Raw genomic sequence first — 20,969 nt, 5'->3', positions numbered from 1 at the left:
AACCAATCTTGATTTGGCAAATACGTATCAAATATTTATAACCGTTAGGAAGAAGCGTCTCCCTTTTAAAATAACAGTAATAATAGTTAATTTTTTCTTTTTTGATTATAAAAAAGCATCAGTAGGTAAATAATGATGGCTTACAATGTTGTGGTGAATTCCGTTGATCTATCACAGACAAACACTAAAAAAAAATACATTTAAAAAATTGCAGTTTGTAGTTGCAGTGTTACAAAATGGGAACTAGTCCAATGTCTTGATGTCAGCACAGAAGATGTGCAGTGGTGTATAGATGTATTATGTACAGTTTGCCATGCCTGGACGCTGTCACGTTATTCAGTCCAGACTTGTTGGTCGCTTCTTGTCCTGCCGCTGTGGGTGGCACAGCAGCTTGACACTCTGCAGAGGTTCATGCAAATCAGCCTGGTTCAGTCTGAGTGGAATCATTTTTCACGTTAGTATACAGTCTTCTCATTCTCTGTAGGTCAGCGGGAACGAGGGGCCTATAAAGACTCTGCATCAACCTCTTCAGGCCTGCAGCTGATGGGCTTTACAAGTAAGCGAAAACCAAATGCAGTTTTACATATTTTCTTGTTGTACATGTGGTATTTATATTCTGCCAAAAACATAAGCAAATAAGTACCAAATAATTGGGTTACATAAGGAATTTTATTTTTTTTTTTAGATGAGAAGACGTGGTGAGGACAGCTAACCTCTTAATTGAACCTGTGGAATAAAAAAAAGGATGTGTGAGTTTTAGAAATTAACTTAATGTGGTATTATCCATGTATAAATGTGGGGATACCATACATGTCTGTGTCTCGATGGTTGTAGCTGCTGTCCACTGTCTGGGTTTTGCTGATTATTCCTGAGGCAGAAACAGAGTTCCTGTCCTTCTGATAGCCATGACAGAACCTTGAAAATGACATAAATCTCATTAAGTTAAAGTGCTCTGCTATGTATAACAGAAAGACATTCTTTCAGCTGAGATAGCAAGCTATGCCGCCTTTTACGGGATTGAACAACACATGGACCAACACAAAGTGGCGTGTATTTAAGAAGTTGTGGGGCAAAAACATGCTTTTGAAAATTCTTTGAAAATTAAAGTCTAAAAATAGCATTTGCATTCAGTCTCACTGATTCTATAGCTCTCTAGTTTAGGCAGCAAAACATTTTAACTTTGTCTCTACCAGATTAGCAGGTTTTCCTTCAAGATTGCCCTGCATTTAGCTTCACAAATCTTTCAATCAACTCTGATGGGTTTTCCTGTCCCTTTCAAAGGAGAAGATCCACCCATTATGATGCTGCCATCACCATGTTTTACGCTAACCGTGGAATGCTTAGTGATGTAAGGGGTCAGTTTTCTGACACATACTGTATGTTGTTTTGCATTTAGCCTCTGCCAAAATGTTCAGTTTACACCTGCTTTCCCATGTTTGCTGTATTCCTTACATGATTTGTGGCAAACTACAATTGAGCCTTCTTATAGCTCACGTTCAACAAAAAATATTGAACTAAGGGCCAAGAGGGGAATGAGCAATTTTTCAGTTCAACTCAATTCAAAAATACTTTATTAATCCCAACGGGAGATTACATGCTAATGTAACTCAGCAAAAAAAAAAAAAAAGACACACTTACTTGCTCTGATAGTGTGTGGTGAAGTGTGAGGTAAAATTGGGTCCTTTAGGTAAAAATTCATTTGGAGTATTTCGTATAAACCCTGTGAGCTCCTAAAGGCAAAAGCAGGAACAGATGGGCATAAGACAAAAGCTCTAATCAAAGAGAGACGATCCATTACACTAAGAAGATTTCAAGGTGCAAAAGTTTGACCTTTTTTCCAATAGTCTTCACAACTGATATGTTGCTTCCAGTTTCTAGTGATGGCAGGAGAGAGCTCTGAGATATAATAAAACAATACGTTATATAAGTTTGTACATTCAACATCAGTTTATAAGGAGATATGGGCTGCCGATGATAGAGACTAACCGGGATGGCTAAGGGAGCGATGGCGCCTCTTGTATATCCTGACTCCTGGCTGTGTACACCTTGTATGTTATCAGAAACCTGAAATAAAAGGGAGAAGAGACTTAAAGATTGATATGAAAACGTATTTGTTTAACATGAAAGGATTTAAAGTGAATGTGGCTCAACCTGCAGAGAAGACGGAGGCAGAAAGTCGTTCTTCATCACTGAGCTGAAGGTCTGACGAGGTTCCACCTGGAAATGGGCCACAGTTTGAAAGGGAAACGCTCCATAATTAGATAAGGCCACATTTGGTCTTGCAGTTTGTTGCCAAATCATTGCAGCTAGGAAAAAAAACATGGTAGCTTATACAGGTACAAATCATTCTCAATATCAGTCAGCTCTCTTAGGTTTGAAAGGACCAGAAGGAGAACAGAGAGGAGCTGAAAGATGCTTCTTTAGACAGAAGGTGACGTCAGACTTCGGTTGAGGGGAAAAAAAGATGAAAGCGTCTCCTTGTTAACGAATAAATATAAACGACCATATACATTTTATGATCTTATTTTTTGGCAGAGAATAAAGAGGTAAAAGTAAACGTAATGAAATGTAAACAGGGTGCCTTGCAGACATATTCACACGCTTTTATTTATTCATTTATTTTTAGATGTTGTCTCATTACATCTGCAAACAGCAAAGTATTTCGAGGAGATTGCATGTAACAGACCAGCAGACATTTGTTTAAACTGTGAAATGGAAGAGAATTGTTCATCTTGCATATACTTCCAGCTACCTTTCATTATGAAACATTGAAGCAGGTATCTGCAATCAATTCAACAGTCATGTAATTATTACATACGGCCTTTTTAGACAAATTAGAGTAAGTAGTCCAAGAGACCTGTTTGTCAGATTAAAAGTGCCCTTTGAAAGTAACAATATATATATATATATATAGCATATCTCAAACATACTTTTCATCAAGCCCACATTTCTGTATTAAAATATCCATTTAAATTGGTTTGATGTAATAGTCTATGCGCCCCATATGTTGTGTTTTTATTAGCTGTAAGCAGAAAATCATAAAGGCTTGAAAACATCTGTTTCAGTCTAGGTTTTTAACTCAGTGAACCAAGTTACTGAAACAACAGGAACTTTTAAATAATTTATTGAATCTGACCATGTTAAAATAAAAATATATAAAATGTAATACTTTCTCAGTATAAATGCAGCTGTTCTCTGTAGGCCACAGAGGTTTGTTAGACAACATTAGTGAGCATACAGCTCAGGGAACATATCAAATATATATATATATATATATATATATATATATATATATATATATATATATATATATATATATATATACATATATATATATATCCTTTTTCTTCCACTTCAGAGCCATGCATGACTTGGTGCGGCTCTATCACATAAAACCCCAGTAAATACTTGGAAGTTTGTCATTGTAAGAAATTTGGAAAAGTTTACAGGGTCTGTATAGTTTCACTGTGTTACAGTAATATGCAATGAATTTGTTTTAAGCAATACTCACTGTGCAGCTGTTTTTGTCCTTAAAAGTGTTCAACTGCAGGTTTGCTCCTTGAGTGAATCCTGTCTCCTCCTTTTGACCCATTTGCATGTAGTTAGAACCTGCAGCAAGGATAAGGGTTACTATTTCAACAATGTCTCATTTTATCATCTGTCTGCAACCTCAGCTTAAGTTTTTACCTGAGTGAGTGAGACGATGAGGAACGAACAATCTTTGGTACTCTGACTGAAGAAAGAAATAAGATAGAAGGCTTGTGTTTGTTTCATGTCCGTTGAATTGTAAGGATAAAGGAACATTTGCAGTACCTTTTTGTCCACAGGCTCTGTTTCAGAGAAACTCACATGGTGGAAGCCACTGACACTGGGTTTGTTATGGATGCTCGGCAAATGTCTAGAGCCTTTGGAGTGGTTGGGGGGCTGGTATTGCTGCTTAGTTTCAGACGTGAAATTGTCAAATAATAAGAGTCTGGTAACAGAAAAAGAAGAAGAAGAAGAAGAAAAAACACAACTATATTTTAAGAAACACATCAGAAGAAATGGCTATTTATTTAAATTATTTTGGGTAACTGAGTTAGAATATAGCAACAATTTCACCAAGAACATTATCTCATGTGGATTTCTTTAACAGAGATTATGCAGAGCTGGGTGATGTTTCATGTAGGGATTTTCTGATCCTGCTTGATCTCTGGATCCCGATGAAGGATCAGAATTCCCTAGTCCTTGTTTTGTAAGCTGCATTCCCCTTGCAAGCAGGGCAGCCGCCCTTTCTGCAGCCAGCCTTTAAAAACCATGACCTATTTCTGTGTGAACAGCTTGCAAAACTCTATTCTCGGCCATTCACATTAATTTGCTCACCTTATGAATCTGGATTTTTCCAAACAATCTAATCTAACAGCTTTACAAGCAAATGGTGGCAAGAAACCAGTTTCTGTTAGGCTGAAGTTGCGTTGAGAAAGCAGCTGAAACACCAGTGATTAAACTGTTTGGGACTCAAAGCAAAGTGTTTAGTTTATGAAGCAGGAGAAGAGCTTTTTTTATAATAACCAGAGACGTCTACGTTACGATTTGGCATTTACTAGGTCTACAGATGAAAGGTGTTTTTTTTTCTGACGTGCTTTTACACGCCTATCACGAGATTAACTGTCAGGTTTATTTAATTTATATTGTAAAATATGAGAAAAAGAGCCCAATGAACTGGATTTGAACTCAAAGCCCATCAGTTTAATCAGATGAGGTACATAACCATACAGATAACAGTGTGCTAATGAGTACATAACGAAATACGTTCAGAACAATTCACATGTACCACTCATAGTGGTATGTATTAATGACTTAATGTCTTTTTTTTTCTTTAGCAAACATGTTTAAAACTCTTTTGCTCATTTACTTACGAAATACTCTCCTAGCATTGCACCAGCTATGTTACAAGGGAACTCGATGAGTTAACTTCATGGACACAGGAGTGCTGCCTCTGTGCGACACCGCAGCAGTTCTGGCTGGAAATTATAGTTGAGACTGAAAAATTGACATTTTACTCTTATAAGCTTGAGAGTGCAACATCTGTTGTGTCATTAGTAAGTTAAAAGGGACACAGTCACACCAATGTTGCCCGTCTAATAATAATTAAATGCTGTTGATTTAACAGAAGTATAAGACCGGTTGGTAGAAGTGTAGGACTGAGCAAATCTCTCTTCCTAAATGCTGTGGGACTGGAATTGGGTTTCTATTTACGGAGGTTTTTTTCAGGGAAAAGTTCTGAAGAGAGCCATTGTATCACTTGGTTAGAGTAAGAGTGAGGAATAGCTTGCTTTCCCCCCCCCCCATGTGTGACTCACATCTCTGCCTGAGTGTTTCACAGTGGACAGTGATGACATCGGACAGTGAAAGCTGACACTGCGGTGGACAGTTCTTACCTGCCCTGACACTTACCCAAACTGAGGGTTGTCAATGAGGTCCAAACTGGGCCCGTAAAATATAACGGGTCTTTGGTTTGACGTAAAGCCGGACTGGTTGGTACGTCCGAGGTGGGATGTGAATGTCATCCTGTCCAAAGCTGCATCGGGAGATTGTTTGTTTTAACCCAACAATAAATCTAAAACAGTAAGATTCAAGCAGTTTGCCCTGGCCCTTCTCCTACTTAGCCTACTTTTACTCCCTCCAAAGGCCACGCTGTGAGATTTACCGGAGGGTCTGAGAGTGGCTTCGTTCAGTCCTCCCCGCCTGTCAGTTGCTCCAACAGGCTACGTGACAACCCTCGCCTGCCCATCCATCTGTGTCTGCTGTAATTGAAACCTCCAGTGACAACAGCGATGGATGGAAAAAAAATCCTGCAGGCACGTGCACACTGCAGTAATCGGAAATAAAAGCAGAGAGTGCATTTTTTTTTTAAGCTTTCACAGTCAATTAGAACAAACAGAATAACTAACAGTAAAAAAGAACTGAAATCTCCCCTCAGGTATTTACAAAAGCAGCATGAGTGAGCAGAAGTGACAGTAATAGCACTCTAACCTTATATCCCCTGAATATAAATTAGCTACAAACAGAATATATGGAGAGAGAAAGTAAGCACACAAAAAAAATAAAATAAAATAAAGCTTGGCACAGGACATACCTGCAATGCTAAGTTGTTTGTTCACCTCTCTGTCCTGAGCCGGTTTGTAGGTAAACACGATTCTGTTGCTAGGAGATTCAACACAACAGTTGAACATTACAGGCTGAAGAGCATAGAAATGATTTCAGGCGTGAGCGTAACGCTATTCCACAAAGACGCATTGTTAAGAGTCTCTTTCTTCCTTCCTGTGATTTGTTCAGTTTGGCTCCTTTTCTGCAGTTTGTAGTGTAATAAAGCAAAAATACTGCAGACGGTTCTTGGCTGCATTGGACCATGAAAGGCCTCTTGGAAGACCTCAGAAAGGAAAATGAGCATCATTAGTGAGTAAAAAAAAAGGAAGAAAAAAATAGGGACACGTGTAAGTATTGGAATCTGTAAATATCAAAGGTGAAATTAAAAGAAAAGAGCAAAGTCACTCATATGTTGTGTTTTACCCGTGAATTCTGCCTCAGTCACCCAACATGATGAAAATATTGCCTTGCTGACTAAGACTGACATAGTAAAAAAATATATATTATTGTGGACATAACTAAACATAAAGTAATAATGAAATAGCACTTCACCTATTCATTTATTACTTAGGCATACATATTTACAGTTCAGGTTCCTGTATGAAACAATATTACAGTAATTTGAGCTGTTTTAAATTCCTTTTATTCAAGTTACATTTCAGCACCAATCAAAGTGATTGGGGTATATAATTTATGCCATTTCTCAGCAATATTTGGTCTGTAATTTAACTTATTCCTCTAACACATAAAGTAAATCATATTTTTGCTTAAAATAGTAATAGCGAGGAACTTATTCAAGATGTAAAATCAATTTCTAGTTCTGTTTATGTGTTTTTTTTATTTGAAAGAGTTAATACATATATTTAGGTGGCTTTAGTACATTTGTGAATATTGTTACTTGACATTGTCTTTAGGAGCTTTCTGTCTGGTTAAACTAAAAAAAAAAAACATTCATCTGTTGCAGGACTTGAAAACTAATATTGTCTGACAGCTATTTTCGGAAAAATAGTTACAATTTCAGTTCTTACACTTGCAAAGCATACTCAGAAAGGCATGTAGCTGTAACAGTGGGAAAATATGCTGCTACACAGTGTTGTCTCAAAAAGGGAAATACAAATGAACGCCACACTTCTGAGATTTCTATGTGAAAAGAAAACAATATTTCTTGTACGCTTTCTTTCTATTTCACAATTATGAGCTAGTTTATGCTGATTCATCACACAAAATTGATTTTGGTGATTGTACCAATGGCAAAATTGGTTAAAAAAAAGTCAAAGGAGGAGGAGTACTTTCAAAAAATACTGCATATAGGTGGACAAATGTGCTTCAAAACAAAATGCTTTCAATTGATCAGCCAACAACATGCTTCTGCAGAATGCCAAACCCATTTGTTCAGGTTTATTCATTCCTTCGAATGTGTTGCAGCAAGGATGAACTAAAACAAGCCAGACAAAGAGCTCCAGGATGTAGAAAAGCTTGCATGCAGAACTGGTCTGGGCTGTTCCTCCTCGCGTCCACTGGATGGCATTGTGATTCCACCTTGGCTCTGACTTCACTCTAAGCTTATATAAAAATGATGGATGGTTTGAAATCTGCATGACACCTTGATAAAAATGTCCATCCAGCAAAGGGTACGATCATTCATCGCTGATAGCAGCCGAGGAAGGTCCAAAGATCATCCACACAATTAAAAACACACATTGATGTGAGCTTTTTTTTTAATTAAAATCAGAATTTTATACAATTTATTTAAACCTGGTGAGATAGAAGTCAAAGAAACTTACGTCTTTTAATTAACAACAAATAAAAAATCGCTCCATTCAAAATGTTGTGTTTTTAGTAAAATCTTGCACAAATCCTATATCCTAGTGCATGACATCAAACACCATGGTGCTTTATTCAGCTTTTTTTATCAGATTGCGCTTGAGCATCAAAAGACAATGTTTTAATGACAGTCTGCTCCCAATCACACCACTTCCACACTTTTCCCTTTAATTCTCACCTCCCGTTTCTTTTCGTGCCGTCTAATTTCCCCGGCCTCACACAGCTTTTTTTTTTCCCACCTCTCTGCTACATCACTTCTTCCTTTCCTTTCCTTTCCTTTCCCTTCCTTCCCTCCATCTGCTGAACACCAGCAGTACATGGATAGAGCCTGTCTTTACCAAGCTGTTGCTCGCATTTGCTGTTCTGCAGTCTTTCCTGCTTGACATCCTGTCACGCCAAGCTTGGAACTGTTTATTATCTCCTCCAAAAAATAACCGCGGGTAAACGCTTGCATCATTGAAACTGACATCTCATTTCCTGCTTCTTTTCTTCTAAACACAATGCGCACATTATTGGCATCTATAATTATAAATTCAACGGGGGATCCACACAGCAGGGTCAGACCGGATGCCTATTTTCATTCCAGTCAAAGATTACACCAGATGATTCGACTTGTTTGAGCAACTTCAATCTGACAGTCAAGAGTGGGGGAGCGGATGAAAACACCTGCTGTCCTGTATTTGAATGAGAATCCAGAGACTCTCAGCTTCCCTTTGATTGTTCATCCTGAGAACGCAGCAGCCGGTGTTTGTTCTTCATCTGCATAATTCACACATAACGTGACTGCTCCGGCGAAACATTCGGTCGCAACGCAAGCTTTCGATTCCAAAAAAATATTCAAGACAAACAGGACACCCTCCTGCATTTTGATGCACTTTGCACCTGAGGTAACAGGCTGAGGACAGAGAGGTGCAAAGACAAAAAGGGAGATCATGCAGTTGTACTAAAAATAGGCTGAGGTGATGCAAGCAAGGGTCTCCCGTCGTGATGATGCACTCGGCTTGCCTGCGGCTGTCTGTCGAGTTTCAGACCCTCAGTCCTGTCTGCAGGGGCTCACCTGTTCCTCCTGCTGCTGATAGTCTGCAGCCCTGGGAGGCGGCTCTCTCCGAGGTTTCTCTGTCAGTTCAATAACCCGCTCTCTTTGTCTGCCGTAAAAAGCATGGAATTAATGTTTAAGGATATAAAGAGCCTGCTCAGGCGCTCAGTCCTGTCTTTGTGTTGCCGGGGCCTTGGAGGCGCTCCCTCTGCTTCACTTTGCGAGGCTTATCTCCTTACAGCCTTCTTTTTTTTTACTTCTGTACTTAATGGACAAATCTTCCATGCATGGTTTAGAGCAAATTGCACTGTCATCTCTTTATGTTCTACGTTTCACTCAGCTTTTGGTGAATGCGCGCGGGGTGACCAGAATGGGGTGTGGAAAATTAAGGCATGAAATAAGACATTTCAAGTGAAAACAACAGCGTTTCTAACATCTACAAGACAGATGGTTAGACACACATCTGTGGAAGCTGAAGTGCACGGGTAGCTGAGATGCTCCTGAAGCACAAAACGTAAAGAGTAAGACAACCTGCAACATAATTCACCACCGAATTACAAAAATCATTTATCATCATTGCTGAAAAAGGGGGAAAAGTTCTTCCAGACTGCAGCATGAAACTGCGTGATTCATTTTCTTTCGTGCTGACTAATGTCTTGCTCAGAGCCAAAGCTGTCCACCACACGCTTTTAATTGGTCTTGAAGGCTAAAGCAACCTTTGCGAATTCACATTTCCTTCAGCAAATGATGTTAAAACTTTTTTGCAGCAGTCCCCATTAAATCAAACTGATTTTCCTCCAAACATGAGCTTCAGTGACATAATTGTTTGCAGGAATGCAGAGGTTTGCAAAAGCATTCATAAACCTTGACCTTGTTTTTTTTTTTTTTTTTTTTTGCATTTTATCACATTAAAATCAAAGCCTTTAATGTAATGGTTTGTGACAGAGGGTTTTCTGTCAGAAACCAACACAAAGACGTACGTAATTAGGAGTCCTAATAAAATCAAGTGTGGGGTTATAACATGACAAAAATCTTGAAATGTTGAAGGGGTAAAAGAACCTGTATGTTTGTAAACAAGCCTGAACAAAGATGGTACCTCTAACTTAATATATTGTTGTGCAAGCTTTTGAGGCAATCACTGCAGTCAAACAATTTCTGTAACCGTCAATGAGAACTCTGCACCTGTCGAAGGTATTTAGGTCCATTCCTCCTGAGCAAACTGCTCCAGTTGTCTCAGGTATGAAGGGTGCCTTCTCCAGACGGCGTGTTTCAGCTCCTTCTAAAAATGTTCAACAGGATTTACATCAGGGCTCATAAGAGGCCACTTCAGAATAGTCGTATAGCCGTTCTTAGGTAGTTTTGGGTCATTATGCTGTTGGAAGACCCATGACCAACAACTGATACCGATCGTTCTGACAGTAGGCAGCACATTTCTCTTCAGAATTCCTTGATATTCTTGTGATTTCATTGAACCCGGCACTGATCTGAGACATCCAGTGCCAGATGCCACAAAGCAGCCCATGAACATAACCGAGCCTCCTCCAGCTTTCACAGTGTTCTTTTCTAGGAAGACTTTTTTTTTTGTCTGTGAACATTGAACTAATGCGCCTTGTCAGAAAGTTGAAGTTTAGTCTGATCTGTCCAAAGGACATTGTGCCAGAAGCTTTGTGGCTTTACAATATGTGTTGTGGCAAATTCAAGTCTTGCTTTATTATGATTTGCTTTCAGCAGTGGAGTTCAGTTTGGCTCAAACAGTGACGGATGGCGTGATCTGACACTAATGTATCTTGACCTTGAAGTTCACCTTTATTTGGAGTATTTATTTGGAGTTTGTTCTGGCCTTTTTGATTACAATTCATATCTTTCTCTTCAATTTGTCATCCATTTTCTACCTGTAGCCACGTCCAGTGTGGTTGGCTTCAGTCCTGTGGACCTTAAACCTCTGAATAATATGTGCAACTGTAGTCACAGGAACATGAAGCTGTTTGGAGATGGTCTTTTAGCCTTTACCTTTAACATGCTTGCCTATAATTGTCCTTCTAATATACTGAAGTAACTCTCTCCTTCGCTTCTTGGTGTTATTTTTGACCAAGACATGTCATTTAAGTCCCTTACTAAACAGTTTTCCAGGGTTTTCTTTTTTCACCTTTGGAATATTGCCAGAATTAGACATATTCTGTCCAAGAGTGAAGCTGAAAAACTAGTCCATGCATTTGTTACTTCAAGGCTCGACTATTGTAATTTTTACTATCAGGAAGTCCACAAAATGCAGTTCAATGCCTTCAGCTGATTCAAAATACTGCAGCAAGAATTCTGATGAAAATCAACAAGAGGGATCATATTTCTCCAATTTTAGCTTCCCTTCATTGGCTTCCTGTTAAATCAAGAATAGAATTTAAAATTCTTCTTCTAACGTATAAAGCCCTTAATAATCAAGCTCCATCATATATCAGAGCTCTGATTACCCCGTATGTTCCTAACAGAGCACTTCACTCTCAGACTGCAGGTCTGCTGGTGGTTCCTAGAGTCTCTAAAAGTAGAATGGGAGGCAGATCCTTTAGCTATCAGGCTCCTCTCCTGTGGAACCAACTCCCAGTTTTGGTCCATGAGGCAGACACCCTGTCTACTTTTAAGACTAGGCTTAAAATGTTCCTTTTCGACTAAGCTTATAGTTAGAGTGGCTTAGGTTGAGTCTAGCCGGTCACCAAACAAGATATGAGGCAAAATCACCAGAAACCGGAACTGAACAGTGTTGCAGCAGAAATAAACCAGATACTTAATAATGTAAAAAAATGTAAAACAATAAAATAAAATTTAAAAAATACTTTTTCAAAGAACCAGGTTTATATTTACATTGTAAAAAACTTTTTGTATAGACCACATCCATTAAAAAATTCCAAAATAATTGCACAATTAAATCAAGGTACGTAGTTCTGTAACTTATATTAACACATTTTCCAAGAGTTGTCTTGTCCACTGGTTTGATATAAAAAAAAAACGACTACTTTATTGTATTTTTTTTTTCAAAATGGATACTCAACTGCCTACTACTTATTGGTTTTGCCATTATTAAGGAAACTAAAACATCATCATCCTCTTTTATTTTCTGCTTTTCATTAGGAAGAACACGCACTCGTACTCATCTTCTGCTTATCCAGGACCGGGTTGCGGGAGCAGCAGACTCAGCAGAGACGCCCAAACTTCCGTCTCCCCAAACACCACCTCCAGCTCTTCTGGGTGAATCCCGAGACGTTCCCAGAGTAATTCAGAAACAGTCTCTCCAGCATGTCCTGGGCCACCCCTTGGCCTCCTCCCAGTGGGACATGCCAAGAACTCCTCCCAAGGGAGGCGTCCAGGGGGCATTCAGAACAAAAGCCCGAGCCACCTCAGCTGACTCCTCTTCCCGAATGGTCAGGCTCCTCATCCTCCTTCTAAGGGAGTGCCGGGCCACCCTGGGGAGGAAGCTCATTTCAGCTGCTTGTATCTGAGATATCATTCTTTTGGTCATGACTAAAAATTTCATGACCATAGGTGAGGGTAAGAACGTAGAACGATTTATCGAATGGTCTACGTTGTGCTGCAGACCTTTGCCTTTTGGCTCAGCTCTCTCTTCACCAGAAAGGACCGGTGCAGCATACACATTACTGAGCCGGTGGCCCTGATCCCTCCATTGATCTACCGCTTATGTCTCCTATTACTCATGAATAAGACCCTGACATACTTAAACTCCTCCTCTTGAAGCAGGAATCTTATACCTGTAAAAGTATAAGTAGTGCATGTACAAAACCATGGAAAACCGCCTCCCACCCAACAAAAAGAAAAAGACTGGAGAGAACCTGTCGAGATCCCTCTGCATTCCATTCCAAAAAAGGTTTCCAGGTATACTGAACGTGGTATAAAGTATTTGTCTTTTTATTGGCATTGTGTTTTTGTATTGTGACAACCCTATTGCCATGCTTGTAAAGACATACCTCTAACGGACTTGCAGCTGTAATCACATCAACGCTGGTTCTAGAAAGCATTGCCTGAGGGATAAAAATGATCGCTACACTTTTCAAGATTTTGAAAACCGTATATGTTTTACATACACTATATAATTACTTCGTCCTGTTCAATCACACAAAACCCAAAAAAAAGTTCAAAGAAGTTTGTCTTTGTAACTTTACTAAATCTTTGCTAAATCTTTGCAAAGCACTGAAGGCTTTGAAGCGATGAAATTTGCAGCCAACAGCAGATTTATATTCAGTGAGTCACACTTTATTGGCCTTTAATAGTTATTTAAACGTTAATGACAGTGTGTAGTTGTTGGGATGTATCAGTAATTAAATGCCTAATGAACAATCAAAACCCTTGCAGATTGAACGATCAGATAATCAGCCGCTTTCAGGTGCCGAAGCAGCATAATTGCTGGTTACAGAACAAGATGTTAAGCGGGTATTAATGTTCTGGATGCCGTATGCTGAAATAACGCGCGAGACAGATCAATGAGGCGCTGAACACATGTGTAGCAAAAAAAATGATTCTTTAATATGGAACAACATCAGAGCTCAGCTCCAAGGCTCCGTCCACCCAGCACACTGTGTAACACTGACGAGTGGAGGAGAGCGAGAACAGAAAAACAAAAATTAACCAGTAAGATCACAGTCTGCTCGGCCCAAAAAAAACAGGAGAGGCTGAAAAAAATAAACATGGAACGCAAAACCAAAGTGCTACTGGGCTCTTCTTCTGAGACGCCCTCCCTCCCTTTGCTGGGTGCGACCGTAAGGACACGCCTCTCCGCTGCCTCCCAGGGCTCTCCCAACCCCTCCCCAATGTCTCACCCTTCTGGTCCAAACCAGGGGGAGTTCAGAGAGGAGGTGGGTCAGAAGGCCACAGGGAGTCGGGTGCGGAGGTGAGGCGGCTTTGCGGCCCTTAAGAGGGACACGACCAAGACATCTCGGTTAAAAATTATCATGGCTCCAGTGAAGACGTCTGTGGTTCGGTCCTTCTCTTTAGCTCCCAGTGAAATCCAATGATCTTTTTAGTGGCCGTTTGCTCCGGGTTCAAATGGAATGTTTGAAGTTTTCTTTTGTAAGGACAATGAGACGAGAACAGGAGGGGGAGGGCGTCTGCTGAGGCCGCCCAGTAAGAACCCTTGACTATACCAGTACGGGAACGTTAACAGAAGTACTACACAGATATGTACAGAGCAACCAAGCAGCACGCTGGAATACCAATTAATAAAGGTGGTGCAGGAAAGGGGAAGGTTACTACAAATGTACACATCCCACTACGTTTTTTTTTTTTTTTATGTGTGTGGTTGGTCCGATCTTTAAGGCATTTTTTTTTTCCCTCTCGCTTTTGCTACACACAGGCAGTCGTGAAGCCACCACAACATAAACTAGACTCTCACGTCTGTGCTTGACTTTAAATATGGCTGTTTTGTGTTGCTGCACGCTGAGCCGATACCTTTCCCGATCCTCTGAGGTTGCAGAGACGGTCTGACCTGGGTTGAGGAATATGGATCTCCTTTTTTTTTTTCTTTTTTTTTTTTTTTTTTTTTTTTTGCTTTTTAGATCATTCTCTGGTCCACAGAGCTGTGTAGAAAAAGTAATGTGAAGGGTGACGGATGGGAGATGCAAATGGACAAAGAATCTAAGATAGATGATGGGGGCGTTGGATGGATTACCAGGAAATTGGACTCTGGTGGTGTGTGCATTATCATCTGAATGGGATAGTAAATGAACAATCGAGCAGAGGAAGTGAAAATCTATACCTAGTGGAGGATTAAAACTAAGCGGCGTAATGAAGAAACAGAATAGATGTGAGGAAAAGAGAGAAGGAAGGAGGGGCATCGGCTAGACTCAGCACACACACAATTGTCCCGCATCTTAATGAGCGATCTGCGTAAGAGAAAAAGAGGGAGGAGGGAGGCACTGCACAAAGAGCACTAAGCACTACGATGGACGCACACCTAAAAAACACGCACAAATGCACAGGGTTCCAGTCTGCGTTCCACTGCACTCTCCTGGCTGCCAGAACCTTGCTGTGTCTTGTAAAATAAAAAAAAAAAAAAACAAAAGCAAACAAACTAAACAAATGGACAGAAAATGTCCCACTGGCTACAATAAAAAAAAAAGAAAGCAGGAACTTAGAATATAAAAAAGAGCCAGTGGCATCGGGTCTTACAGAAAACAAATGTTTGTTTTTTTTCCTCAGTAACTGGCTTTTGAACAGCTCTACGCTTTTTCTTTTAGTCTACCAAGTATATACTATTAACCTTACCAGGCAGCTAAAATCTATACAGTACTGTCATGGTTTGTATATTTATAGATATTTATACACTGTACAAAGTTGGCAAAAAAATACATAAATACATGGAATCAGATTGTACACATCACAATTGTGTGTTTAAAGTTGGAGCACTCTTTGTTGAAGAGGTGGGCCAAGGCAAGTGGAGAAAGGAGTTGGGGGAAAAAAAACCCAACTGAAAAGGAGGAGTGTTACCCTTGACATCCCTCAATGCAAAAAATAAAATCCCTCTCAGTTTAGATATACTTCAGTAAATCAGCTAAGAGTATTGCTTATTACCTCCCTGATTAAAAATCTCTGTAGAAATGGCAGGATTCTGATGCCGCTCTGCTTGCATCTCGTTTAAAACCAGCGACAGATTGAGTTCAGAGGGGAAAGTAACTGGACTTTATTTTTGGTTAGCCTGTGGACCGTCACAGACCTCATGGGACTCCCTCTGAGGGAGGGTGTTACAGGTGAAGGCAGAACTGCATCCACTGTCCTTTCTGGAGACAGCTGCCAACACTATCTGCTAAACCGTGTCACGTCAGTGGTAGAGACGCTCCTGAAAGAAACCCAAAACCGATAAGCTCCATCTCTGTAGAGTGCAGACGCCGGGCCGGATACATGAGAGCGTGGCATGTGGAAAAAACCAGGGGAAGTGAGATTTATACTTGACAAAAGTCCTGGTTTTACCAATGTTTTATAGCTTGCTATGAACATTAGGCAAAGTGATTTTATTTCTTCATTATATTAAAAGTAAATAAAGAGATGCATGCATGATCTACGAGACACACCCAGAAAAAAAAACATCAGGTGTCCAAACTTGGACTATTTCACAATTGTTCCAGCCTCAAACTGTGATTGGTTGATCAAAAGATCCAGTCTCTCTTTGGCTCAGAAAACACACCATACAGAAAAACCATGCCTCAAGTGCCACCAGGTCACACTGACAAAAACTCTCTTTGGTTTGGAAGTTGTTACTGAGCAAAGATAGCCATTTTCAATATAAGCGAGGCATCTAGAAATGAAGACAAAGGAGGCACAAAAGTTGTAAAAAAAAAAGAAAAAAGGGAGCTATTATGTATAGAGATATCAACAAGAGAAAAACTTAATGTATTGCAGTAAAGTAAATCAAATTCTCTCTATCAGGGAACATGCTGGATTTGACAATATTTGCTGTCTTCACAGCTAAGGTTGGTTTCTACCCACTCTACAGGGAGTACACAGGATAACTATTGTATACATTTTGTAAAGCTAAGCGAACTAATCATGCTAATTGTGCTACGTTCCGAACGCAATTACAAAGGTGCTTTGAGATGTCTCCTCAATATTTAAGGCGCAATTTGTTTTTATATAATTGTAAAATTTAATTAAACTGCAGAGCTGCGTAACACTGACTGCTCTATCTCACACACACCATGTGATGTTGACTTGTCTCCTAATATAACTGAGTAACGGTCAAGTAGCACAGACAGGTTCCTTAAGCATCATCTAAAGTTAGAAATAAATACACAAATTAACAACCCAACACATCTAACAGTATGTTGTAGAACTAGTCTTGTAGACTTGTAGGAAACCAAGGTATATCTTATCGTATGGCACAGCTAAAATCTGCCTTGCAGGAGAGATGGTGAAGGTGTTTTTATTTGAGTTCAGCACATATACCAATAACCTGGAAGTTTTTAATGTATTAGCAGATTTGCATTGATCTCTATAATATCTGGTTATCATGGAAAACATTAACTTTACTATAAACTTTTTTTATTTAGACAGCTACATTTTCAATTAAACTGGAAGATACAAAAATAAATATCTTTTTAAAGATATTATTTCTATTCCTTAAAGAGAACTCAGAATTGACTAAACGCTGCATCGGCAGGTCAAAGCTTTACAAAATCAGAAAGCGGAAGTCGGCAAAAAAAACGTCTCTGATCGGTGCATCTCCATTAAGGTCTTTTATATAATAATATGGCAGTTTAAAGTTCAGGCTGTCTCTCTAATTCTGGACTGTCCTTGCTGGAGTTTGAGAGCTTTCGCAAATAGTTTACCGAGCAAAAGACGACTTATTTGGCAAGTTCACGTCAGTCCACTTGGGAACAATGAGAGGCTAAATAACATGCATGCAAATTGCCCGCATCGATCCGCAGGATGATGGAACCCATTTACTCCTCCGTACACACCAGTCCTCATGTATGGCTCCATGCACATCGATAATGACTCCAAATTCAATGAGGAAGGCATCACGGGTGTCAGGACAGGGTCAATCCCGTCTAACACAATGGCATTTCAGTAAATCCCAGAGCCTGTAAGCTGACAGGGGGGGGGGGGGGGGGGGGGGTGTGATGCCAAGCGACTGGGTTGGAGTGACTCAACAAGGAGGCGTGTGCTGTTTTTCACACACTGCAAAGCAGGCTATGCAAATGCAACGATGCTTCATGGCTACAATTTGTGTCGCTGCGAGTTACCTGGAAGTATACGGGGACTTATGGCAGTGTTGCTACAGAGAACCTGGAATGTGTCGGGTACCACTCCTTCCCCGCCGCTTGTCTTGCCTTGACCTCACAGCACCCCCAACAAAAATACAGCAGACATCAAAAGCCCTTATTCAAGAAGGGCATGTTATATTCAGCTTCATTTTCATCAACATCACCATCGTTAATCATGTGTATCGTTGTTTTCATCATCGCCTTGAGTGACAAGCGAAAACTCGAAAGTACAATAAATGTTCATTTTCACCAACAATATTTACATAAAGTTTTTCTTTAAAAAAACAAACAAACAAACAAACAAACAAAAAAAGGATTCTTCTTCACAATGCTCTGTAAAGAAATAAAACACGAGAACACCAAGCACACACATATATGTACACACTAACCAACAGTCAAATATGAACAGAAAGGAAATTATTACTCGTTATTGTTTTTCGTATTCGTGTAGTAGCTATTGACACAACCCTGATTGGGAGGAGTCACACTGGTTTTCACCAGATGCTTAAAACAATTGAAAGGGTGAGTCGGGGAGGGAGGAGAGGTCTGTCGGTGCAGGGCGGGTCCCTCGCACAGACTCACACGACAAACAACAAAGGTGAGCCAGATGATTCTTTATCTTAGTCAGCCATCACAACATGATTCAGCAGAATGAAGCACGGTTTTCCTCCAGGACGGGATTACTACAGCCTCACTTTAATTCACACAAACACACACACACACGCACACACACAGCCATTAAGGTCTCCCAGAGAAAGAACACCCCTAATTTAATTTTGCAATGACTACGGCAGAGCAGGCACCTTTCCAATAGAGTGAGTCACCGATGCCTAACTTAAGAAATCCATCAGGGAAAACTCCTACAGAATAATAAGGGAAGGAGGAAAGAGACAAGGACAGACACCATCATCAACCTCATGAGAATATCAGGAACAGGTGAGACCCCTTCACCTGTGATAGATGGAAGTTATTTACGCAACTTAAGTAAACATGAGTACATTAAAAAAAAAGGGTCTGTCGATGAAAGTGATGAATTAGTGGCTTCACGCCCATGTAAAAAAAAAAAAAAAAAGAGTCAAAAGATGAAACTTTAAGGGTGAATTTTATACTCTAGGACACACAGTTAAGTCTTAAGAAAAATAACTAAAAATCAACTCAGCGAAGACAGTTTTACTTAATCTCGAGAAAGAAAATAATTGTCTCTGTTGAAATCTCTTCCAAAACTGCACATCTTTGGGGAACCATGATTGTCTGTGTCAATTTATCACCCAATATTTTATAGTAAAATAAAACTCCGTCTCGGTGAAAGCATCATACAAACAATAATAACTCTTTTGAATTTAAAAAATAAAAACAACTGAAACCCTTTTTTTAAGTTAAATCTAACTTTGAGGTTGATTAGAGCATCTATTAACTTTTAAGAAGTAATTGGTGACAATTTCTCCCCACTTAACAAATGTGCTTTAATTGAACTTTAGACTTTTATATATTTTTCAAATGCAACAATGAAAGGTAAATTTATTTTAAAGATTTTAGACAATGTGACTGGGGTGAAAATGTGTCTGGAGGGAGTTTATATTCAAGAAGTCTTAATTTATTGTTGAAAAAAAGGTAACATTTACAGCTGCAGTGCAGCAAAGTTGTGGGCAGAATTAAATGTTTTTCTAATTTTTTATTTTTCGCTGAGACTCATCTGCTCATTGGCTCTGTCAGGACCTGAATATAATGATGAGGGACAGCACTGAGGCTGAACGAACACACTGTGTCTGGGGGAGAAATGTCTTGACTGGGAACATCTGTAATGCTGTCCTGGTGTATTCATGAGCCCCGGCTTGGTGAAGGTCACTCCTGACATTGTTGGTGCCAAGAAAGCACAACACATTTAGAGGTGTGAGGCAGGTGGCATTGCAATAAAAAAAAACAGTATTTGAGAGCTGATTTCTTTATAATGTTTGGCTTTGAGCTTGCCATCTGTTTTATTGTTGTGTCTGTTTAGCAGTGAAAACATAATGTTAGGGGCTCCTGCTGATTTCATAGAGAAAAGCTCTCTAGGGGACTTGTACACTGTTTTCATAGTAAATACAATGTGAGGGCACAGGCCTTATTGCAAACAACTGAAAACAGCAGTTCTTATTCTATTTTAAAGGGAATTAAAGGAAATTCAGCTGAATGTGGTTTTGTACATGACCTACTTATACATTTCCAGGTATAAGATTACTGCTATGCTTCCTACAGAAAAATGTGCCCCATTTTGTTTGTCCCATTGATGCCATTATTCCTAAGTGCAAAAGTAAAGTTTTTGGTCAAAAGAAAAGTTCTGGGTTTTCCAGGGAGCACTTTTTAGCTCTGTAACTTGGCAACACTGACCAGTGTGAAGTAGAAAACATATCAGTGGATTTTCATTTAGGAGTTCACCTAGATTAAAAAGCAGTCGGTTCAGACTTCTGAAAGTCTTCGCTGCTTTCTGCCTTCTGGGATCAGTGGTTTCACACTCGTGTTACTAAAAATAAGGCTGCATCTCCGAGTTTACAGGGTAAATGATGACAGGGCTTTATAAAGCCTGGTAGCCAAGCCACCTGAAGAATATGTAACTCAGTTAAAGAGAGACAGTTGAGAAACTGCGTCGACATAATAGGTGCACACTTTGTTTTCACACCTTCAGGAGTGATTGCACTAATTACTTTCTGTCTTTGCCTGACAAGCCAGGCGGAGCAGTGGTTTGCACTGACAGATAACTGGAAAAGGGAGACTGCTTGGTCACCTGGGGGCCTTTCTGTGTGCCGTCCACAAACATCCATTGTTAGGCGTTGACTGTCTTTGTGTTAGCCATGTGATGGACTTGGCCACTGATCAGGGTGTAACCACCCCCTTGCCTAATTCTACCTGGGAAAAGCTCCAATATTCTCAAATATAAAGCAGGCCGAGCAAATGGATGGATTAAAAGGCATTTACCTCCAAACATGTTGTTACTTGTAAAAGCACTCTATGTCTCGTTTTATTCTTAGCCACAGTTAGTTCTGCAAATAGTAAACGCCCCTCTTCAGGTCCAAGGAAGCAGATATTGCTCCTTTCTGACCACCTAATGGGAGTGTAATGTGCTGTGACACTGCAGGCACTGGCTGTCAAAACAGTGAGCCCTGTTCCGTGGATGGCCAATTGTTCTGAAGGGCACTGGACTGGATCAGTGCATCACAGCGGCCAGCACTGAGGCTCACATGAAA

The 20,969-nt window shown here is 39.8% G+C and overlaps 1 protein-coding gene across 3 annotated transcripts; it reads right to left on the bottom strand.

The window, feature by feature from the left end:
* Window positions 1–683: 683 nt before the first annotated feature.
* Window positions 684–6,183, bottom strand: ppp1r32 (protein phosphatase 1, regulatory subunit 32). Of its 3 annotated transcripts, none has more exons than XM_036148878.1 (12): window positions 6,119–6,183; window positions 5,645–5,851; window positions 5,437–5,560; window positions 3,814–3,973; window positions 3,688–3,733; window positions 3,512–3,609; window positions 2,152–2,217; window positions 1,987–2,064; window positions 1,831–1,896; window positions 1,639–1,730; window positions 811–915; window positions 684–726 (listed from the first exon to the last, which is right to left on the bottom strand). In XM_036148878.1, the coding sequence occupies exons 3-12, from the start codon at window positions 5,547–5,549 to the stop codon at window positions 717–719; spliced, it is 834 nt and encodes a 277-aa protein (XP_036004771.1). In that variant the 5' UTR covers window positions 5,550–5,560; window positions 5,645–5,851; window positions 6,119–6,183; the 3' UTR covers window positions 684–716. The 3 variants fall into 3 exon arrangements, with proteins under 3 accessions (XP_036004771.1, XP_036004767.1, XP_021165973.2); XM_036148874.1 differs by having other exon boundaries at window positions 5,654–5,851; XM_021310298.2 differs by having other exon boundaries at window positions 5,690–5,851.
* Between the last annotated feature and the right edge of the window lie 14,786 nt (window positions 6,184–20,969).

The sequence above is a fragment of the Fundulus heteroclitus genome, chromosome 2 (genome assembly GCF_011125445.2).
Source record: "Fundulus heteroclitus isolate FHET01 chromosome 2, MU-UCD_Fhet_4.1, whole genome shotgun sequence".
Taxonomy (NCBI): domain Eukaryota; kingdom Metazoa; phylum Chordata; class Actinopteri; order Cyprinodontiformes; family Fundulidae; genus Fundulus; species Fundulus heteroclitus.
Note: the sequence above shows the minus strand (reverse complement) of the source record. Positions and strands in the feature narration are given on the sequence as shown.